Raw genomic sequence first — 24,217 nt, 5'->3', positions numbered from 1 at the left:
CATATTGACATTTGAGAGAGACATAAAGCGAGGTATAAAGCAATCACAGGTGTTGATTGGGAGAGCTAGCTAAGACAACAACGGGTAAGACAACAAAAGCTAATCAGCTAAAACAACAACAACAGGTAAAATGGCAATGACTGGGCAGAGAGGGTCGGTTAACTACACACAGAGCCTGAGTTCGCGGCTGGGGCCGACAGATAAACAAAAATAAACAGAATGGAGTACCGTGATTAATGGACAGTCCAGCAGGCATCAGCTATGTAGCCAAGTGATCATAGAGTCCAGGGGACAGCAATAAATGGAACAGGGAAGCCGCGGAGTAGTCGCTACTACGCTAGCACGCGGGTGACACGGCATTTAAAGTTAGCAGCCCGGGGCTAGTAGAAGCGTCTACTCCGACGTCCGATGTATTCTTTGGTGCAGCGAGGCGCCATGTCGACAGATCTGGCTATAAGGTCTAAAAAATAAAAAATAATAGCGGTTCTGTATCACATTGGATGAGGCATGTTACCAGAAGGTATAATTGAATTAAAATGCAAAAGATATTGAAAATAAAATTGAAATATATACAAAAAAAGGACGAAAAATACAAAAGTACACGAGAGGATGAACAAAACACGTCTGCACTGCTACGTCATCTTGGAATTGACATGGGTTGTGCATGACTCATTTGGGTTTATTATTTGTATTTATTTTGATGTGGTACATTGAAGATGTGATAATACAGATCTTGAACCTCATGTCTGTTGCATTGGAGTCATTAACTGTTTCAGTTTCATTTAATGCATAGGAAAGCATATCCTTATATAATAACTAAAATCTATAATCATTCTATCTGAAGTTAATACCCTAGTTTTCATCACCCTAGTGAGTTTACAATAGGGATTATTATTGGAGATGTCCTTCTCACCTAATATCCAATGCTGTTCAGATATTCTAAGTAAGTTAATACCGTGAGAGTCAAATGGTGAGAGGGTTACACTAAGAAAACAAACACAACAGTACAAAGGAATAGAAACTTAACATCACATAGTATTACATTTAGGATGCTCCATTTAAATCGGTGTTTCTGGCTTTATCTAGTTTGATCATATCTCATAGATCAGAAAGGAGTTTGCTAAGGACGGGAACTCCAGCCAAGGCCTACGCTGGAGAGAACTGCCGATCACGAGAAGAGTGAAATGAGTGAGGATGACATTGATTTCTGATGTGGGAGATGTAGGACTACTGTACCTGCTCCAACATCTGTTCCTTTACCACTGGGTCATTGAGGTCACCTCCTGTGTTAGATTTCAGAGACATCCTTACAATGGTCTGATTGATTCTCTTTTCTAGAAGGACATAGGAATGGTAACAGACACTCAAATGAGATTCAGTTTATTTACAATAAATATAACTTTTCTTTCAATGTCCTTTGAAGACTGTAAATCACTGTGGAACTGTGTACGTAGTAGCAAGCCTCTGTATTCTATGTTACCCCGAATGGAACTATTATCTCATATTAGAAACCACATGAACACATATTTGCATTAATCCCTAGTGAGAGTGGGGAGTGAGAGGTGACATTTTACAGTGGATTAGGCTACATGAAACATTATTGTCCGGCATCTGACAGTGCTTGTTAAAGTGGGACCCTATTGGGTCTACCACCCCTTCACGTGTCTTACAGATATTAACCCCAATAAGATAGCAGTCTTGTTGACTGGTCCATCTAGTGGTAATGCAACAGCCTCTGACACACATATCTATGGTGTCAGCGTAGATTTGAATCTAGCATAGTGCCCTTTAGATTTTTTTTATTTTTTTTATTTATCTGTTATTTTACCAGGTAAGTTGAATGAGAACACGTTCTCATTTACAGCAACGACCTGGGTAATAGTTACAGGGGAGAGGAGGGGGATGAATAAGCCAATTGTAAACTGGGGATTATTAAGTGACCGTGATGGTTTGAGGGCCGGATTGGGAATTTAGCCAGGACACCAGGGTTAACACCCCTACTCTTACGATAAGTGCCATGGGATCTTTAATGATCTCAGAGAGTCAGGACACCTGTTTAACGTCCCATCCGAAAGACGGCAACCTACACAGGGCAGTGTCCCCAATCACTGCCCTGGGGTATTGGGATATATATATATATATATTTAGATGCAAGCTCTGTCTATCTTTCCCTACTGTCAACCTCTCTTTCTGTTTATGCAAAATATATACGTAAAAGAGAAAAATATGATAGTCTCACTTCCAGCGCAAAGGAACAATCTCTTCAGAGAGCAGTCTCTATTGTCCAGGGAGGAGTGTACAATCTGTCCATGGCACTGTTCAGTCTGTCCACGGGTCAGATGGAGGCAGTTACTACCACCCAGTTGAGGCTGATTGTCTGTGCTCAATATTACAATATTATATTGTTTTACACTAAAGCATTAAGGATATAGTATATAAGCATAAACACACATATGGGTCAACCGCTCAGGTGTCACTGAAGGACTCATCCAAGGACTGCTGGCTGAAGAAGAGGTCAGGGGCTGTACCTGGGAAAAATAGATTTGAGCTTATGGTTTAGAGAGCAGTGTTGCATAAATACAGCCCATCAGTGCAATAGTGTGTCAACATTACACATGTCACAGACATCTCGCCCCCATGAAAAGTTGTTTTCTGAGATACCAGGTTCATTGTCGCTGACAGTTGAGATGGACTCCTTCAGTCCTGCTGAAAATATTGATCAAGTCGATTTAGACTAGACACCACTTAATACCTCTCAAATAATAAGGTTACATTATGACCATTTGAATTGCTTTTGATTCATCACTCAATGCACTTTCTATGAAGAATGAAATTCCACACTGATCAAATGCTAAATGGATGTTAATGCAGAAAGTACAAAATAACATTTACATTCTAACTAAATCCCGTTCTCAAACAGTACAGATCACACAGGAGTTATACTACATTTTCATTTTAATAATATTTTATTTACCTTTCTTTACTCTATTTTTAAACAGCTAAAGTATTACAGTAAATTACAGGTCAAATAACAATGCTTATGAGTTAGTATATGTAAGTAGAGTATCATCAAGCAAAATCACGTAATAGAGATTATAATAATAAGTTAAAGTAGTAATAATATTAATAATCGTAGTGTAATAATATAATGAATTGAAATGCAGGTTCCTTCCAGATCAGGTGGGTGGTAGTCTCTCTGGCAGATCAGTGTGGTGTCTGTCTGCAGACTGTCCATAATGACATGGAGAGCCCTCTAGTGGAGATCTGTTGAAACATCATACACAGGATTAGAGGACATCAATGTACAGTATTTTATATGACCAGGCCTTGCCATTATGTTTTGGCTCATTCTAAAGACTATTACTAGGGGGAGGGGGGTAAAACGGAGGGAGTTAAAGGGAGAAAAGAGCAATTCAGATAGTAGCCAGCTGTAGAGAGGGGGTGTCTGGGATGTATGTTGAGCCTCAATAGGGAGGTATAATCAGAGCATTGCATAACGTAATTCAATGCATAAAGCTGACATGAGAGTCGAGACAGTAAATCTCTATTCCACATTAAACCATGACACTTTTATGTAATATTTGTCTATCTGTAACGTTCTGAATGTTCCACCCCACTGAACAAGCCCCAAAATAGGAGCTCCAAAGTTGAGCAACGTACCTTGACAGATGAAGGGTAATTCCTGATGACAAGAAGCATCCAGCCACTTCAGTTCTCCGTTACCAACCCGGACCATCTTACCACAGTGGTAATTGATGGGGTTGAGGGGGAAGCAGCTGTGCCACTCTCTGTACTTCACCACCTTATCAACATCCCCACTGGTCCACAGCCAGGGGGCGCTCCACTCAAAGATGGACCGCTCCAGACCAATCCACACCCCCCCACATGGCAGCTCCACATTGGCCAGGAGCTGGGTCACGTCAGCCTGCACGGTCTGGTTGGTGATGTGAACCAGGTTGGAGCCACGACTTTTACAGATTTCCAGTGCATTGATCCAGCTCTTGGACTTGTTGAAGTAGTGCAGGTAATCTGCATGGACAAAACACAAACACACATGAAGTTGCACACATGTTAATGCAAATTCATGAACACAAAACCACAAATACACTTACGGTATTATATACCATTAAAAGACCAACAATTGTCACTTGTATACCTTGGTACAGATAGGTACAGAATGTAGCTCCATGTCTGACACTCACCAGGATGGAGTGGAGAAGTTGTAATACTGGGTGAGGATGTGGGCTTCCTGTCTGGGGAGGTGGGACCTATTGAGGTCAGTTGTCCACTGGACGTTGATGTTGGTGGTGTTGTGGACTGTCCATTAGTAGTCGTAGTTGGTGAGGTGGTGGACTGTCCATTAGTAGTGGCAGGTGGTGAAGTGGAGTACTGTCCATTAGTAGTGGTAGGTGGTGAGGTGGAGTACTGTCCATTAGTAGTGGTAGGTGGTGAGGTGGAGTACTGTCCATTAGTAGTAGTAGGTGGTGAGGTGCTGGACTGTCCATTAGTAGTGGTAGTTGGTGAGGTGGTGGACTCTCCATTAGTAGTGGTAGGTGGTGAGGTGGTGGACTGTCCATTTGTAGTGGTAGGTGGTGAGGTGGTGGACTGTCCATTAGTAGTGGTAGGTGGTGAGGTGCTGGACTGTCCATTAGTAGTGGTAGGTGGTGAGGTGCTGGACTGTCCATTAGTAGTGGTAGGTGGTGAGGTGGTGGACTGTCCATTAGTAGAAGTAGGTGGTGAGGTGGTGGACTGTCCATTAGTAGTGGTAGGTGGTGAGGTGATGGACTGTCCATTAGTAGTGGTAGGTGGTGAGGTGCTGGACTGTCCATTTGTAGTGGTAGGTGGTGAGGTGGTGGACTGTCCATTTGTAGTGGTACGTGGTGAGGTGATGGACTGTCCATTAGTAGTGGTAGTTGGTGAGGTGGCGGACTGTCCATTTGTAGTGGTATTTGGTGAGGTGTTGGACTCTCCATTAGTAGTGGTATTTGGTGAGGTGTTGGACTCTCCATTAGTAGTGGTAGTAGGTGGTAAAGTGGTAGTTATTGTGGTGGACGTCTTGATTGAGGGAGGTCCAGTTGAAGTAGGGCCGGTGGTTTCAGGGGTAACAGGAGTGGTCAAATCCCCAGTGGTGTTAAGTGGACGTTCATCTGTCAGAATGAAGTAGAATACATATACATTTACAGTGGGGCAAAAAAGTATTTAGTCAGCCACCAATTGTGCAAGTTCTCCCACTTAAAAAGATGAGAGGCCTGTAATTTTCATCATAGGTACACTTCAACAATGATAGACAAAATGAGAAGAAAAAATCCAGAAAATCACATTGTAGGATTTTTAATACATTTATTTGCAAATTATGGTGGAAAATAAGTATTTGGTCACCTACAAACAAGCAAGATTTCTGACTCTCACAGACCTGTAACTTCTTCTTTAAGAGGCTCCTCTGTCCTCCACTCGTTACCTGTATTAATGGCACCTGTTTGAACTTGTTATCAGTATAAAAGACACCTGTCCATAACCTCAAACAGTCATACTCCAAACTCCACTATGGCCAAGACCAAAGAGCTGTCAAAGGACACCAGAAACAAAATTGTAGACCTGCAACCTGCAATGTAGACTGAATCTGCAATAGGTAAGCAGCTTGGTTTGAAGAAATCAACTGTGGGAGCAATTATTAGGAAATGGAAGACATACAAGACCACTGATAATCTCCCTCGATCTGGGGCTCCACGCAAGATCTCACCCCGTAGGGTCAAAATGATCACAAGAACGGTGAGCAAAAATCCCAGAACCACACGGGAGGACCTAGTGAATGACCTGCAGAGAGCTGAGACCAAAGTAACAAAGCCTACCATCAGTAACACACTACGCCGCCAGGGACTCAAATCCTGCAGTGCCAGACGTGTCCCCCTGCTTAAGCCAGTACATGTCCAGGCCCGTCCAGTTTGCTAGAGAGCATTTGGATGATCCAGAAGAAGATTGGGAGAATGTCATATGGTCAGATGAAACCAAAATAGAACTTTTTGGTAAAAACTCAACTCGTCGTGTTTGGAGGACAAAGAATGCTGAGTTGCATCCAAAGAACACCATACCTACTGTGAAGCATGGGGGTGGAAACATCATGCTTTGGGGCTGTTTTTCTGCAAAGGGACCAGGACGACTGATCCGTGTAAAGGAAAGAATGAATGGGGCCATGTATTGTGAGATTTTGAGTGAAAACCTCCTTCAGCAAGGGAATTGAAGATGAAACGTGGCTGGGTCTTTCAGCATGACAATGATCCCAAACACACCGCCCGGGCAACGAAGGAGTGGCTTCGTAAGAAGCATTTCAAGGTCCTGGAGTGGCCTAGCCAGTCTCCAGATCTCAACCCCATAGAAAATCTTTGGAGGGAGTTGAAAGTCCGTGTTGCCCAGCAACAGCCCCAAAACATCACTGCTCTAGAGGAGATCTGCATGGAGGAATTGGCCAAAATACCAGCAACAGTGTGTGAAAACCTTGTGAAGACTTACAGAAAATGTTTGACCTCTGTCATTGCCAACAAAGGGTATATAACAAAGTATTGAGATAAACTTTTGTTATTGACCAAATACTTATTTTCCACCATAATTTGCAAATAAATTCATAAAAAATCCTACAATGTGATTTTCTGTATTTTTTCTTCTCATTTTGTCTGTCATAGTTGAAGTGCCCCACTGTAAGTACATTTGAAGTTTCCTGTCATTTTTATCATTGATACAAAAACAAAGTACCTCTAGTAAACTAGGATTTTCTTTTTGGAGATTATATACAATTTAGTCATATGACTGTTTGAAAAGTTTGAAAACACTCTTACAATGTTGAACTCACCTCCATAGCAAAGGAAGGCACTTTGATTAGAGCAATCTTTTGGAGTCCATTTTCTGTCTGAGTTCAGCTGTACACAGTTTCCATCTCCCATGTTATGTTCCCATTGCTGAAATGGTTCTCCGTTTGACCACTTCCATAGTTTGTTGTTTTTGTTGTGCTCAAGTCCAATCCAGGTGTGCTCTGGAGTCAGCTCATCAAAGGCTTCCTGTTCTTTCTGGTTACAAACACTTGCCAGATCTCTGCCTTTTACTGTACTGCAGTCTGTCAAAGCATCCTGCTGCGTCTTTGGCCCAGGCATCAGCTCATATACCTTCTCTGTTGTTCCATTACTATGACGGACTAACAGGAGGGAAGATGAAAAGTGACACATCAGATTTCATGAGGCAGTTAATGACTTCACACAATATGAAATAAACTTGGAAGTTACAGGTGATAACCTATTTAATAAAGTGCTTGAGATCTGATTAGATGAACAATACAGTATTAGGGTAGGTGTTGTTAAATCAATCAGTCCCATTTGTTAAATGACAAGTTGGATTTTCCATTGATAAAAAGAGACAGTGAGTGAGTCAGTCCTTACCTTGTTGACACACATACTGTTTTAGAGCTGTGCACTCCACTGGTTCCCAATGAAATGAAGTAGACAAGACACAGTCATGACCCCCATTGTGGTCACCAAAACCTTTTTTCCAGTTAAAGAACATGAAGTCCTCTCCATCAGACCACTTCCACTTTTCAGTTGGACCAGACCTATGGAGCCCAATCCACACATCACCACTGAAATTACCCAAAGAGTATTGAATTGCCTTCCAATCCTCTTCTGTGTGTACGATGGACAGGTTTGTGTAGTGCTGTCTGCAGTACTCGTGTGCCTCGGTCCAGTTTTTCTTCTCAGGGACAAGGCTGTACTTCTTGGCTGAGTAGGTGACTGTTTAAAATACAGAGGAAATGCTTATCAGACTGCTTGTTGTGTTGATTGGCAAACATGACCATCTTCAGCTTCCAGTATTTATTCTAAAATATAGGAAACACATACTGTTTGATAGCAGAGTAATACAGAGCATGTGACAGAGGCAAATTCATAAATTTGCAAACTCATTCAAACCTCCAACCAATTTGTTTTATGAATATGGACGTGTCCTGTGCATCAATGACTAAAAGTGAATACATAGTAGTGATAGTACTGTATAGTATTCTATAGACTACAGAATATAGACTTTACACATCATTGGTCTGAAAAGGCACTCTTTAAAGAGCTCTGATGCTTGATTGATGACGTTCAATAAGCTACACCTTCAACAGAGATGATAGAATAAACAGAAACACAACATGACAGAGTTTGATATCCATGTCTGTTATCCTGTTCAAGAGGGCCTATTAACAAAGTCTACCTCTGTGATTATTAGATATTGGCTAGATATTCAATGGCCAAAACAAATGATGAATCAAGTCATGTCATTGTATGTACTCACCTTTACCACTGCAGTTTCTCAGAGAGTAGCCTGAGGTTGCATGTTGGAGGTGCTGTATTGTGATTTCAGGCCAATCACCAGTTGAGGCCTCCAGGAAACATTTGTTTCTGTGGGATAAATATCACAAAAAATGTGGTAGTAGTTATCAGAATGGTGCTGATTCAAAAATGATATTGCTGCCTTTATTTGCATAAAGCATTAAAAAAATTGCATAATTTTTGAGCATGTACCTGTGGCCTATTTTTCCTGCGATTTCATCAACAAATGTGAAGTACTGGCATGTGTCATTTTTGGTGCATTCCTGCCTGCACTGACTTGCATTTTCGGTTGTAAATGGCTGATTCGCAATGTTGTTCCCCAGAAAATGGACTTTGTCCAGTAGCTCCCTCACACAACCTGTAACCAAGACATACTGTATTTCACCACACAGACCATCGGAAAGGGACATGGGATAAAGTACAACTAGGTAGCAAAAGGATATTACCAATAGTGCAGACTTTGTTAGTGGGAGAACAAACTGATACACAATAGTGATGCAGAAATACAACATTCATACATGGAGAAGAAGACTTTAACCCTTCATGCTCCTTCCTACTGTAAGGTGACATCTGCACTGAGCAAAACCCATTGATAACCTGTATTATGAAGTGTGCAACACTTACCTTTGACTACCCTCAGGCTGTAGAATTGTTTAAGATCATTGAACCATCCAGGGCCATTTACTCTGCAGCAATAGCTCCCACCGTCTGTCGGCTGTAGCTTTAAAATGGTGAGATTCACTGTTCCAACTTCAGCGTTAATTTTATATTTGGATTGATCTTCCATTATGGGATCAGTACACTGAAAAGTTCCACAAGATCTGCTCCAGCATGTCTCAAGCTTTTTATCGACACTGTATCTGCAGACAAGGGTAACAGAAGTTCCCTCTAGTACTGATATCTCAGTCCCAAACACTGGTGAGGACATGGCTGCTGTGGGGATAAATGTCACATCAGAAAGATGTCAGTTTTGGGATGGTCAATCTCTTTCTCTGTTTAGATTGTGACACCGACATCAACCTTATGACTAGCATTTCAACTTCATAATCACTGTACTAAAACAGTAATGTGTCTACTCAAGAAGAGAGTTCTGTAGATGTCATCTTAAATGTTGGTTGAACTGAAGCTCATTGTACATACATAGATGTTGACAGGTTCTGAACCACTACCCAACTACATTGAATACATGGTCAACTAGATAAGTCATAGCAGGTTGGTCTATAATACCAAAAGGGGAATATTCATCCCATCTGATCTCTTACCCAGTAGCAGGAGTAGAGGTACTGACTGTATCATGGCCACTGTGAAGAGATGATGGTTTAATGCTCCCAACCCTTATATTGCAAGTCAAGAGAAGCATTGTTGTTGTGAACAAATGTTAAAACACAATAATTTATCAATCCAGACCTGTTTGAAAGATTTAATGTAGAAGAAAATAATTAAGAAAGAATTGTCTGTCTTCGTTCGTTTTGAAGTCTGAACTAATGTGCACAATTTCCTTCTGAGAGTTAACAGGCAGTGTTGTACCTTTCCAGTTAAACAAAATGACAAAGTGATGATAAGGTGATTTGACTACCAAAGTAGCATTGCAGTTACTCTATGGAAACACTACATGGAGTAAACTTTGATTAACCAAACATGCACGTTGAAAGAAGTAAAAAATATAGTCTAATTTGAGGTAAATGTGATGAGATTTAAAAGCATGTCTCAAGTCTATCTAAATCTACTGATTTCCACAATTTCTATGATATGCATAAGATATGTTTTGACTCACACTGTTATTTCACTTCTACACTTAGAAAAAAGTTATCTAGAACCTGAAAGGGTTCTTTGACTGTTCCCATAGGTGAACCCTTTGAATAAGCCTTATGGGTTCCATGTGGAACCATTTCAAAGAGGAAAATATTATTCTATGAACAAAAACGGTTATTCAAAAGGTTCTCCTATGAAGACAGCTGCAGAACCTTTCTGGAACCCTTTTTTCTAAGAGTGCAGGGGCGGACTGGGACCAGTATTGGTTTCTAAAACACTGGCCCATTTTTTTTCTTTGTTGTCCCAAAACTGGCCCATTATTTTTACCTTGAGGCCCCCATTATTAGACAGATAGTGGTCATTTTCCACAACATCAACAAAAACAGGTTAGATGGACTGGTCCACTTTTACCCAAGTGGGCCTATCTGGCATTTAGGGCAAATGTCTGAGTGTAGTCAGTCTCAACTTCATAAAGATACACAGAATACTAAGCAAAGGGCACCATTCAAATCATTTCAAACAATAAGTTATAAAAGGTGCCAAACATATCTGAATTATTACCTCTTAAATTGAAACACTGTGCTTTTCTTTGATTAGGATAAAAATGTATAATGAAGGTTGAAATTATGGCACACCTACCCAGTTAGCTGTCCTCTTCCCTCCCCAGAGTTTGGTTGTGAGATGGGGAGACCGGGGAAAGGGAGATGAGTTTATAGAGTTTCTCTCCTCCCTCTCTGCTGACCAGGTGAACACACCCAGGAGATGCTGAAACTTCAGCTCCAACCCCTCCCTCCACATAAACAAACACTGACCAATACACCCAATGTATTCTCTCTGTTATTACAGTGGACTTTATACGGTGTTCGAAATACAGTATGTTGTGTGATCAAATGTACATTTCTGTTAGTGTATCAAGTTCACATTTGTGACAATAATTTGCAGTACATTTGGTAAATAGGAATCAATTCATTATTATTGGCGTTGGACATGGGCTTCACTAAAGAGCATGGTTCAGTACAATATCCACTGACCTCTGATTGACGAGACATGAAGATATGTGGTTAAAGAATCAAAGAAAACACCAACGATATGATTGTAACCTGTGTCAGTGAGTTCTCTCAGGGCCATGCAAAGCAGGTCACCTTCCTACAGCCCAATGCACTGTAAATAAAGTCCTGTTTTGTATGTGGTACCTGCAGGGTTATCGCAGCCTAATCCCCAATTGTATAAACAAAGTGCATGTAATTCTGTATGTACAAAAGCCCATAGTTCCTGGTATGGACATGTTGTAGTCCATACGGTAATTGTGTTGGATTCCAGTGCTACAGTACAAGTAGATACATTAGGATGTTGTTTTACTTCCTTGTCTCCATGTCGATTTGGATAATCGCGTTTGCTAGGCCTACATGATGACTTCATTATGAAGTTGATTAATGTATAACAGCCATCAACAACATGAATAAGGGAAAGAACCCCACACCCCATCCCTGCTATCCATGAGCCTGTGTTTATGACTGTAATAGCTGCCACAGTCAACACACCATGATACCAGTGAAAATTCAAATAACATCCAAATGTTGCTTAGGTTCATAACATGGATACTGTCATACTGTCACACCCACAACAGTCTCTGTCTGTCTGTCTCGATACTTACGGTTCCCTGAAGGCTGCCACTTGGATGTGGGCACATAATTCTACATTGATGTGATTTCAAATCAAACCAAACTTTATTTGTCACATGCGCCGTATACAACATGTTTAGACCTTACCGGTCAAATGCTTACCTACAAGCCCTTAACCAACAGTGCAGTTCAAGAAAGAGTAAAGAAAATATTTACCATATTAACTAAAGTAAAAAATTATAAAAAGTAACACAATAAAATAACAATAACAAGTCTATATTCAGGGGGTACTGGTACCGAGTCAATGTGCGGGGATACAGGTTAGTTGAGGTAATTTGTACATGACTTGCCAAGTTAAATAAAGGTTGAATTTAAAAAATTTAAAGGTAAGGGTGAAGTGACTACGCATAGATAATAAACAGCGTAGCAGCAGTGTAAAAATGTCAATCTAAATAGTTTGGTGGCCATTTGGTTAATTGTTCAGCAGTTTTATTCCTTGGGGGTAGAAGCTGTTAAGGAGCCTTTTGGTCCTAGACTTGGCGCTCCGGTACCACTTGCGTGCGGTAGCAGAGAAAACAATCCATGACTTGGGTGACTGGGGTCTTTGACAATTTCTTGGTCTTTCCTCTGACACCGCCTAGTATATAGGTCCTGGATGGCAGGAAGCCTGGCCCCAGTGATGTACTGAGCCATACGCACTACCCTCTGTAGCGCCTTATGGTCAGATGCCAAGTAGTTGCCATACCAGGCGATGATGCAACCGGCAGGATGCTCTCGATGGTGCAGCTGTAGAACTTTTGATGATCTGGGGACCCATGACAAATCTTTTCAGTCTCCTGAGGGGGAAAGGTGTTGTCGTGCCCTCTTCACAACTGTCTTGGTGTGTTTGGACCATGATAGTTTGCTGGTGATGTGGACACCAAGGAACTTGAAACTCTCGACCCGCTCCACTACAGCCCCGTCGATGGTAGTGGAGGCTTGTTCGGCCCGCCTTTTCCTGTAGTCCACGATCAGCTCCTTTGTCATGCTCACATTGAGGGAGAGGTTGCTGTCCTGGTACCACAGTGCCAGGTCTCTGACTAACTCCCTATAGGCTGTCTCATCGTTGTGGGTGATCAGGCCTACCACTGTTGCGTTGTCAGCAAACTTAATGATGGTGTTGGAGTTGTGTTTGGCCACGCAGCTGTGGGTGAACAGGGAGTACAGGAGGGGACTAAGCACACACCCCTGAGGGGCCCCAGTGTTGAGGATCAGCGTGGCAGATGTGTTGTTGCCTACCCTTACCACATGTGGTGGCCTGTCAGGAAGTCCAGGATCCAGTTGCAGAGGGAGGTGTTTAGTCCCAGGGTCCTTAGCTTAGTGATAAACTTTGAGGGCACTATGATGTTGAATGCTGAGCTGTAATCAATGAACAGCATTCTCACATAGGTGTTCCTTTTGTCCAGGTGAGAAAGGGCAGTGTGGAGTGCAATTGAGATTGCGTCAACTGTGGATCTGTTTGGGCGGTATGCAAATTTGAGTGGGTCTATTGTATCCGGGAGGATACTGTTGATGTGAGCCATGACCAGCCTTTCAAAGCACTTCATGGCTACCGACGTGAGTGCCCTGGGGCGGTAATCATTTAGTCAGATTACCTTCGCTTCCTTGGGCACAGGGACTATGGTGGTCTGCTTGAAACATGTAGGTATTACAGACTCAGGGAGAGGTTGAAAATGGCAGTGAAGACAATTGCCAGCTGGTCAGCGCATGCTTTGAGTACACGTCCTGGTAATCTGTCTGGCCCTGCGGCTTTGTGAATGCTGACCTGTTTAAAGGTCTTGGTCACATCGGCTACCGAGAGTGTTATAACACAGTCGTCCAAAACAGCTGGTGCTCTCATGCATGCTTCAGAGTTGCTTGCCTGGAAGCGAGCATAAAAGGCATTTAGCTCGTCTGATAGGCTCGCATCACTGGGAAGCTCGAGTTTGGGTTTCCCTTTGTAGTCCGTAATAGTTTTCAAGCCCTGCCACATCCGACGGGCGTCAGAGCCGGTATAGTAGGATTCAATCTTAATCCTGTATTGACGCTTTGCTTGTTTGATGGTTCGTCTGAGGGCATAGTGGGATTTCTTATAAGCGTTTCTTATTAGCGTCCCACTCCTTGAAAGCGGCAGCTCTAGCCTTTAGCTTGATGCGGATGTTGCCTGTAATCCATGGCTTCTGGTTTGGATATGTACGCACGGGAACTGTGGGGATGACGTCGTCGATGCACTTCTTAATGAAGCCAATGACTGAGGTTTGTGCCCCCATCTCACCATTCTTGCTGGAGGGTGAAAATAATGGTAATACTGTTGTCACTAAAACATATTTTATTTAAGAATGTCAACAGTTACATCCATATGAAGAATTATAAAATGCAAATCCCTCACTGAAATGTCCATTTTATTCCTCTTCTCTTCACTAATCTAATTTCCCTTATGTACAACAAACATTATTATTACACTACATTCATACACCAACAAAACATTTAGATTATAATTTGATATGACAATAGTAAATCAATAGAACGTTTAAATCTATCCTAATATAAATTTGCTTCATATTTTACTTTCTTCAGACAAATTAAACTATCATAACTTGAATAACATTAACTAAAATAACATTCTATTATGTATTATAAGGTATATAATATGTCATGTGATTTTCCTGGACCTGCCATCACTCTCCTGTTGCATCATCATGGCTGGTCCTCTTCATCCAGACCCACACTGACCTTAGAAAACAAACACAACAGTACAAAGACTCTCACTGGAAATAGTTCATGAACACCTTACTTCATTTCCATAGTTTCAACGGGATGCAAAACCTAACAACACACTGTACAAGGGACTCTGAACAACAGACTAAACATAAGGAGGGTCATTTTGGATGAAGTTCCCGTTCTTAGCAAACTCCTTTCTGATCTATGAGATATGATCAAACCAGATAAAGCACTCATCGTTTTTATCAAGCATCAGAGTTTAATAATATGGTCAGTTGGAATATAAACTTGTGATCATAAGAGAACAGTGAAATTAGTGAGCATGACATTGATTCTGATGTTGTAGACTGTACCTGCTCCAACATCTGTTCCTTTACCACTGGGTCATTGAGGTCACCTCCTGTGTTAGATTTCAGAGACATCCTTACAATGGTCTGCTTCATTCTCTTTTCTAGATGGACAATAAATAAGTCACTTTTCTATGTCCTTTTGTAGGCTGTAAATTACTTTGGAACTGTGAAGTAGCAAGACTTTATGTTCTATGTTTAACCTCTACTTCATCACCATCCCCGATCCGGGAGCATCCTCATCAGTAAAAAGCTGACTAGCATAGCCTAGCATAGCGCCACAAGTAAATACTAGCATATAAATATCATGAAATCACAAGTCCAATACAGCAAATGAAAGATTCAAATCTTGTGAATCCAGCCATCATTTCTGATTTTTTAAATGTTTTACAGCGAAAACACAATATGTATTTCTATTAGCTAACCACAATAGCAAAAGACTCAACCGCATATTTTCACAATTTTTTTACCGCATAGGTAGCTATCACAAAACCGACCAAATAGAGATATAATTAGTCACTAACCAAGAAACAACTTCATCAGATGACAGTCTTATAACATGTTATACAATAAATCTATCTTTTGTTCGAAAATGTGCATATTTGAGGTATAAATCATAGTTTTACATTGCAGCTACCATCAAAAATATCACCAAAGCAGCCAGCCAATAATTACAGAGAGCAACGTGAAATACCTAAATACTCATCATAAAACATTTATGAAAAATACATGGTGTACAGCAAATGAAAGATAAACATCTTGTGAATCCAGCCAATATTTCCGATTTTTTTAAGTGTTTTACAGCGAAAACACAATATAGCATTATATTAGCTTACCACAATAGCCAAACACACAACCGCATTCATTCACCGCAAAGGTAGCGATCGCAAAAAAACAGCAGAATCTCCGGAGATATTTTGGACAGTCACCTAATCTAATCAAAGAACTCATCATAAACTTTACTAAAAAATACATGTTGGACAGCAAATGAAAGATACACTAGTTCTTAATGCAATCGCCGTGTTAGATTTTTTTTAAATAACTTTACCATAACAAACAGCTTACGTTATAGCGAGACAGCGCCCGCAAAAAGGAAGGAAAATACGACTAAACATTTTCCACAGAAATACGAAATAACATCATAAATGGTTCTTACTTTTGCTGAGCTTCCATCAGAATCTTGTACAAGGAGTCCTTTGTCCAGAATAAATCGTTGTTTGGTTTTAGAATGTCCTCTTCTCCTGTCGAATTAGCAACCTTAGCTAGCCAAGTGGCGCGAAGATGTCCATCTTCACCTAACGCAGAGAACGGAGAACTCCAAAACTCCCGATAAACGTTGAATAATCTGATAAAACTATATTGAAAAACATACTTTACGATGATATTATCACATGTATCAAATAAAATCAAAGCCGGAGATATTAGCCGTCTATACCGAACGCTTTTCAGAAGCCAATGCTGATGTCCTTCCCGCGCCTTCGAAGACAATGAAATTGTGGTCACGTCATTCCAAGAGCTCTTGTTCGACCTCAGATCAAGCTAGACACCCCATTCCACCTCCCACTGCCTGTTGACATCTAGTGGAAGGCGTATGAAGTGCATGTAGATCCATAGATTTCAAGCAAATTAATAGGAAGGCCCTGGAGCAGAGCATCGATTTCAGATTTTTCACTTCCTGTCAGGAAGTTTGCTGCAAAATGAGTTCTGTTTTACTCACAGATATAATTCAAACGGTTTTAGAAACTTGAGAGTGTTTTCTATCCAATAGTAATAATAATATCCATATTGTACGATCTAGAATAGAGTACGAGGCCGTTTAATTTGGGCACGATTTTTTACAAAGTGGAAATAGCGCCCCCATATTGACAAGAAGTTTTAACAGTATGGAAATATTATCTCATAAGATAAACCACATGAACACATACTTGCATTAGTCCTTAGTGAGAGTGGTGAGAGAGAGGTGGCATCTGACAGTGGAGTAGTCTACATGAATGCATCGCTGTGTCCTGCATCTGACAGTGCTTGTTAAAGTAGGACCCTATTGGTGCTAATATGCCATCCCCGCACCTGTCTAACAGATATAAACCCCAATAACCCCAATAAGATGGCAGTCTTGTGGACTATCTGGTCTAGCGGTAATGCCACAGGCTCCGGCACAGTTGCCTATAGGTTTGTCAGAATAGGTTTGAATCCTGCCTTTTCCTCTCTCTATGTGTTCAATAAAAGATGGCAGTCTTACTTCCAGTGCAAAGAAACGGTCCCTTCAGAGAGCAGTCTATCTTCTCCAGGGAGGAGTGTTCAGTCTGTCCATGGCCCTTACAGGTCAGAGAGCAGTCTCTATTGTCCAGAGAGGAGTGTTCAGTCTGTCCATGGCCCTTACGGGTCAGAGAGCAGTCTCTATTGTCCAGAGAGGAGTGTTCAGTCTGTCCATGGCACTTACGGGTCAGAGAGCCGCAGTTACTACCATACAGTTGAGGCTGAATGTCAGTGCTCAATATTACAATATTAGATTGATTTACACTAAAGCATTAAGGATATAGTATATAAGTATACATTCATCATGGTTCGACTGCTCAGGTGTCACTGAAGGACTCATCCAAGGACTGCTGGCTAAAGAAGAGGTCAGGGGCTGTACCTGGGAAAAATAGATTTGAGCTTATGGTTTAGAGAGCAGTGTTGCATAAATACAGCCCATCAGTGCAATAGTGTGTCAACATTACACATGGCACAGACATCTCGCCCCCATGAAAAGTTGTTTTCTGAGATACCAGGTTCATTGTTGCTGACAGTTGAGATGGACTCCTTCAGTCCTGCTGAAAATATTGATAAAATCGATTTAGACTACCGTAATTTCCGGACTATAAGCCGCTACTTTTTCCCACGCTTTGAACCTCGCGGCTTATACATTGACGCGGCTAATTTATGGATTTTTCCCGCTTTCATAAGATTCATGCCGCCAAAAAACTGAGCACCGTCACATACAGTGGGGAGAACAAGTATTTGATAGACTGACGATTTTGAAGGTTTTCCTACTTACAAAGCATGTAGAGGTCTGTTATTTTTATCATAGGTACACTTCAACTGTGAGAGACGGAATCTAAAACAAAAATCCAGAAAATCACATTGTATGATTTTTCAGTAATTAATTTGCATTTTATTGCATGACATAAGTATTTGATCACCTACCAACCAGTAAGAATTCCGGCTCTCACAGACCTCTTAGTTTTTCTTTAAGAAGCCCTCCTGTTCTCCACTCATTACCTGTATTAACTGCACCTGTTTGAACTCGTTACCTGTATAAAAGACACCTGTCCACACACTCAATCAAACTAACCCCAACCTCTCCACAATGTCCAAGACCAGAGAGCTGTGTAAGGACATCAGGGCTAAAATTGTAGACCTGCACAAGGTTGGGATGGGCTACAGGACAATAGGCAAGCAGCTTGGTGAGAAGGCAACAACTGTTGGCGCAATTATTAGAAAATGGAAGAAGTTCAAGATGACGGTCAATCACCCTCGGTCTGGGGCTCCATGCAAGATACTACCTCGTGGGGCATCAATGATCATGAGGAAGGTGAGGGATCAGCCCAGAACTACACGGCAGGACCTGGTCAATGACCTGAAGAGAGCTGGGACCACAGTCTCAAAGAAAACCATTAGTAACACACTACGCCGTCATGGATTAAAATCCTGCAGTGCACGCAAGGTCCCCTTGCTCAAGCCAGCGCATGTCCAGGCCCGTCTGAAGTTTGCCAATGACCATCTGGATGATCCAGAGGAGGAATGGGAGAAGGTCATGTGGTCTGATGAGACAAAAATAGAGCTTTTTGGTCTAAACTCCACTCGCCGTGTTTGGAGGAAGAAGAAGGATGAGTACAACCCCAAGAACACCATCCCAACCGTGAAGCATGGAGGTGGAAACATCATTCTTTGGGGATGCTTTTCTGCAAAGGGGACAGGAAGACTGCACCGTATTGAGGGGAGGATGGATGGGGCCATGTATCGCGAGATCTTGGCCAACAACCTCCTTCCCTCAGTAAGAGCATTGAAGATGGGTCGTGGCTGGGTCTTCCAGCATGACAACGACCCGAAACACACAGCCAGGGCAACTAAGGAGTGGCTCCGTAAGAAGCATCTCAAGGTCCTGGAGTGGCCTAGCGAGTCTCCAGACCTGAACCCAATAGAACATCTTTGGAAGGAGCTGAAAGTCCGTATTGCCCAGCGACATCCCCGAAACCTGAAGGATCTGGAGAAGGTCTGTATGGAGGAGTGGGCCAAAATCCCTGCTGCAGTGTGTGCAAACCTGGTCAAGAACTACAGGAAACGTATGATCTCTGTAATTGCAAACAAAGGTTTCTGTACCAAATATTAAGTTCTGCTTTTCTGATGTATCAAATACTTATGTCATGCAATAAAATGCAAATGAATTACTTAAAAATCATACAATGTGATTTTCTGGATTTTTGTTTTAGATTCCGTCTTTCACAGTTGAAGTGTACCTATGATAAAAAATGACAGACCTCTAGATGCTTTGTAAGTAGGAAAACCTGCAAAATCGGTAGTGTATCAAATACTTGTTCTCCCCACTGTAATGTGACGTAAATCGAGCGCGCTCAAACTTCCCATCATTCTGATTACGGTAGTCATTTTGTCACCCTCATCATGGCAAAGACACGGAGAAATGCATATGATGCAGCTTTCAAGTTAAAGGCGATCGATTCGGCTGTTGGAAAAGGAAATAGAGCTGCTGCACGGGAGCTTGGCCTTAATGAGTCGATGATAAGACGTTGGAAACAGCAGCGTGAGGAACTGACTCAGTGCAAAAAGACAACAAAAGCTTTTAAAGGGAAGAAAAGCAGATGGCCCGAACTAGAAAATGAGCTTGAAGACTGGGTCACCACACAGAGAGCAGACGGCCGAGGTGTTTCAACTGTGCAGATCCGACTGAAAGCCAAAACAATCGCCACCGCAATGAAGTTTGAGGATTTTAGAGGTGGACCATTGTGGTGTCTAAGATTTATGAGACGTACAGGCCTGTCCATCAGGGTGCGAAGAGCAACTTATGGTCAAGTCTGCCAGTGGGTCCTGACAGCGTGGAGCATTGTCAAAAAATCCACTATCATCAACGGGTTTCGAAAGGCTGGACTGCTGCGTGTTGAAGAGGGCAGCATGAGCTCAGCGGGGAATTTGCCTCCGGATGAAAGTGACGAGAGCGACAATGAAAACGATCCAACATCGGATGAAGCAATTCTGAGGCTATTCAACTCCGACACCGAAGGAGATGACTTCAGTGGTTTCAGTGCACAGGAGGAGGAAGATAGTGACCAATGACTTTCTTGGTAGGCTACTGTTTACTGCTATTTTTACATTTTTGTTACAAGCCGTGTTTCGTTAAAGCCTATTTATTTTTGTTACAAGCCGTGTTTCGTTTAAAGGCTGTGTAAAGTGAATTTGTTTCAATGTACCGGTAGGCACCTGCGGCTCATAGACACGTGCGGCTTATTTATGTACAAAATACATTTTTTTTCTAAATTCAGTGGGTGCGGCTTATATTCAGGTGCGCTTAATAGTCCAGAAATTACGGTAGACACCACTTAATACCTCTCAAATAATAAGGTTACATTATGACCATTTGAATTGCTTTTGATTCATCACTCAATGTGCGTTCTATGAAGAATAAAATTCCACACTGTTCAAACTCTAAATGGTTGTTTATTCAGAACAGAGATGAAAGGAAATGCAAAATAACAATAACTACATTCTAACTAAATAGTGTCCTCAAACAGTACAAACCACTACATTGTCAGTTCATAACTTTTACTTTACCTTTCTTTACAATCAAAATATTAAAGTAAATTATAGGTCAAATAACAATGCTTATGTGTCAGTATGTGTAAGTACAGTATCATTAAGTAATATCATGTAACTGATAAGTAAATGTAGTAATAATATCAATAATAGTAGTAATAATATTAATAATAGTGGATTAAAATTATAATTATTTGAAATGCAGGTTCCTTCCAGACCCTGAGTGTGGTAGTCTCTCTGGCATATCAGTGTGGTGTCTGTCTGCAGACTGTCCAGGCTGCCATGGAGAGCCCTCTAGTGGAGATCTGTTGGACGAGAGGACATCAATGTACAGTATTTTATACGACCAGGCCTTGTCATTATGTTTTGGCTCATTCTAAGGACTATTACTAGTAGAGTGAGTCTAGACTGTAAAAGGGAGGGAGTTCAATGGAGAAAAGAGCAATTCAGATAGTAGCCAGCTGTAGAGAGGGGGTGTCTGGGATGTGGGTTGAGCCTCAATAGGGAGGTATAATCAGAGCATTACATAAAAGCATACATTGCATAGAGCTGACATGAGAGTCAAGACAGTAAATCTCTATTCCACATTAAACCATGACACTTTTATGTAATATTTGTCTATCTGTAACGTTCTGAATGTTCCACCCCACTGAACAAGCCCCAAAATAGGAGCTCCAAAGTTGAGCAACGCACCTTGACAGATGAAGGGTAATTCCTGATGACAAGAAGCATCCAGCCACTTCAGTTCTCCGTTACCAACCCGGATCATCTTACCACAGTGGTAATTGATGGGGTTGAGGGGGAAGCAGCTGTGCCACTCTCTGTACTTCACCACCTTATCAACATCCCCACTGGTCCACAGCCAGGGGGCGCTCCACTGAAAGATGGACCGCTCCAGACCAATCCACTCCCCCCCACATGGCAGCTCCAAGTTGGCCAGGAGCTGGGTCACGTCAGCCTGCACGGTCTGGTTGGTGATGTGCACCAGGTTGGTCTTGGAGCCACAACTTTTACAGAACTTCAGGGCATTGATCCAGCTCTTGGACTCGTTGAAGTAGTGCAGGTAATCTGCATGGACAAAACACAAACACACACGAAGTTGCACACATGTTAATGCAAATTCATAAACACAAAACGACAAATACACACAGTGGTATAAAGTACCTAAATAAAAACTACTTGAAAGTAGTACTTAAGCATTTTTTGTTGGGTATCTGTATATTACTTCACTATTTACTTCACCACAACTTTAACTTTTACTTCACCACATTCCTAAAGAAAAGTACATTTCACTCCCTACATTTTCCCTGACACCTATAAGTACTTTTTACATTTTGAATGCTTAGCAGGACAGGAAAATGGTCAAATTATCAAGAGAAAATCTATGGTCATCCCTACTGGTTCTGATCTGGCAGACTCACTAAACACACATGCTTCATTTGTAAATGAGTGTTGGAGTGTGCCCCTGATTATCCGTAAAACTTTAAAAAATATAAGGAATTTCCAATGATTCATACTTTATATTTTATACTTAAGTGTATTTTAACAATAACATTTACTTTTGATACTTAAGTATATTTAGAACCAAAAACTTTTAGACTTTTACTCAAGTAGTATATTACTGGGTGACTTTCACTTTTACTTGAGTCATTTTCTTTTAAGGTATCTTTACTCTTACTCAAGTATGACAATTGGGTACTTTTTCCACCACTGAATATGCTCAAGGTCTTATCTTCCATTAAATGTCCAACAACTGTCATTTGTACACCTTTGTGCAGAATGTAGCTCCATGTCACGATCGTCGTAACTTTGAGGAAGAGTGGACCAAGGCGCAGCGTGATAACAATACATCCTTCTTTATTATTAAGAAGACGACCACGAATACTTATATAAACGAACAAAACAACAAACAGACGACCGTGAAGCTATTCAAACAAAATAGTGCTGACACTAAACACTACACATAGACAATATCCCACAATAGCCTAATGCCTATGGCTGCCTTAAATATGGCTCCCAATCAGAGACAATGAATGACAGCTGTCTCTGATTGAGAACCATTCAGGCAACCATAGACATACCTAGACACCTACACTCAACACAAACCCATACACTCTACCCAAAAACCCCTATACCATACAACCACCCAAGACGAGACAAATAGACAAAAACTTCCCCCCTGTCACACCCTGACCTAACCAAAATATTACAGAAAATAAAGAATACTAAGGCCAGGGCGTGACACTCCATGTCAGACACTCACCAGGATGGAGTGGAGAAGTTGTACTATTGGGGAGGATGTGGGCTTCCTGTCCGGGGAGGTGGGACCTAATGAGGTCAGTTGTCCACTGGACGTTGAGGTAGGTGGTGAGGTGGTGGACTGTCCGATAGTAGTGGTAGTTCGTGAGGTGGTGGACTGTCCATTAGTAGTGGTAGTTGGTGAGGTGGACATCTTGGTAGAGGGAGGTCCAGTTGAAGTAGAGGTGGTGGTTTCAGGAGTAGCAGGACTGGCCATATCCCCAGCGGTGTTACTTAGACGTTCATCTGTCAAAATGAAGTAGAATACATGCAAATAAGTGCCTGTTTCCTGTCATGTTGATCAATGATACTAAAACAATGTACTCTATATAAAACATTAAAGATTTTATTTTTGGGGAGTTTCTATACAACCTAGTCATAAATGATGATTGACTGTCAACACGAGTTTGATAACACTCTCACAGGGTTCAACTTACCCCCATAGCACAGCGAATGACTTAGAACAATTTTCTGGTGTCTATTTTCTGTAATAGTTCAGCTTTACACAGTTTCCGTCTCCCAAACACATTGGATTGTCCCATTTCTGAAATGGTTCCCCACTGGACCAATTCCATGTGTTGTTCTCATGCTTTTGTCCAATCCAGGTGATCCCTTTAGTCACCTGATCAAAGGCATCCTGCTCTTTCTGGTTACAGATACTGGCCGGTTCTCCTTGTTGATAGTTGCAGTCTTTCACAGCCTCTGTCTAGTTCTTTGGTTCGGTTATCAGCTTATACACCTTCTCTGTTGCTCCACTGTCATGACGAACTTATGGGAAGAAAAGGTGAAAAGTGATTTATCAGATTTCATGAGACAGTTAATAAGAAAAATATCCAGGAAGTCAATTACAGGGGATATTTTGAGGTTTGACATCCAGTGATTTGAAGTGGAAACAATAGTGGTTTTAGAGATTGACACATGTAGGGTAATGAGGTGTCACACAACTGTTGTTGAAAACGAGAACAAACTGAAACGGCACAGTGAATGTTGGGATGGCTGCCAAAGCCACCATCCCAGTTTAAGAACATGAAGTCCTCCCCATCAGACCACCTCCACTTTTCATCTGGATCAGGTTTATGTCTATGGAGCCCAATCCACACATCACCATTGAAATGACTCAGAGTGGATTGAATTGCCTTCCAATCCTGTTCTGTGTGTATGATGGACAGGTTTGTGTAGTGTTGTCTGCAGTACACTTGTGATTCAGTCCAATTTTTCTCCTCAAGGACAAGGCTGTACTTCTTGGCTGAGTAGGTGACTGTTTAAAATACAGAGGAAATGTTTATCAGACTGCTTG

The 24,217-nt window shown here is 41.5% G+C and overlaps 1 protein-coding gene across 1 annotated transcript; it reads right to left on the bottom strand.

The window, feature by feature from the left end:
- Positions 1-3,160: 3,160 nt before the first annotated feature.
- On the bottom strand, positions 3,161-4,189 carry LOC120049091 (regenerating islet-derived protein 3-gamma-like). The gene is made up of 3 exons (XM_038995334.1): positions 4,165-4,189; positions 3,661-4,029; positions 3,161-3,264 (listed from the first exon to the last, which is right to left on the bottom strand). The coding sequence occupies exons 1-3, from the start codon at positions 4,187-4,189 to the stop codon at positions 3,254-3,256; spliced, it is 405 nt and encodes a 134-aa protein (XP_038851262.1). The 3' UTR covers positions 3,161-3,253.
- Positions 4,190-24,217: the final 20,028 nt, after the last annotated feature.

Source organism: Salvelinus namaycush, chromosome 6 (assembly GCF_016432855.1).
Source record: "Salvelinus namaycush isolate Seneca chromosome 6, SaNama_1.0, whole genome shotgun sequence".
NCBI lineage: Eukaryota > Metazoa > Chordata > Actinopteri > Salmoniformes > Salmonidae > Salvelinus > Salvelinus namaycush.
This window is presented reverse-complemented; position numbering and strand designations above follow the sequence as displayed.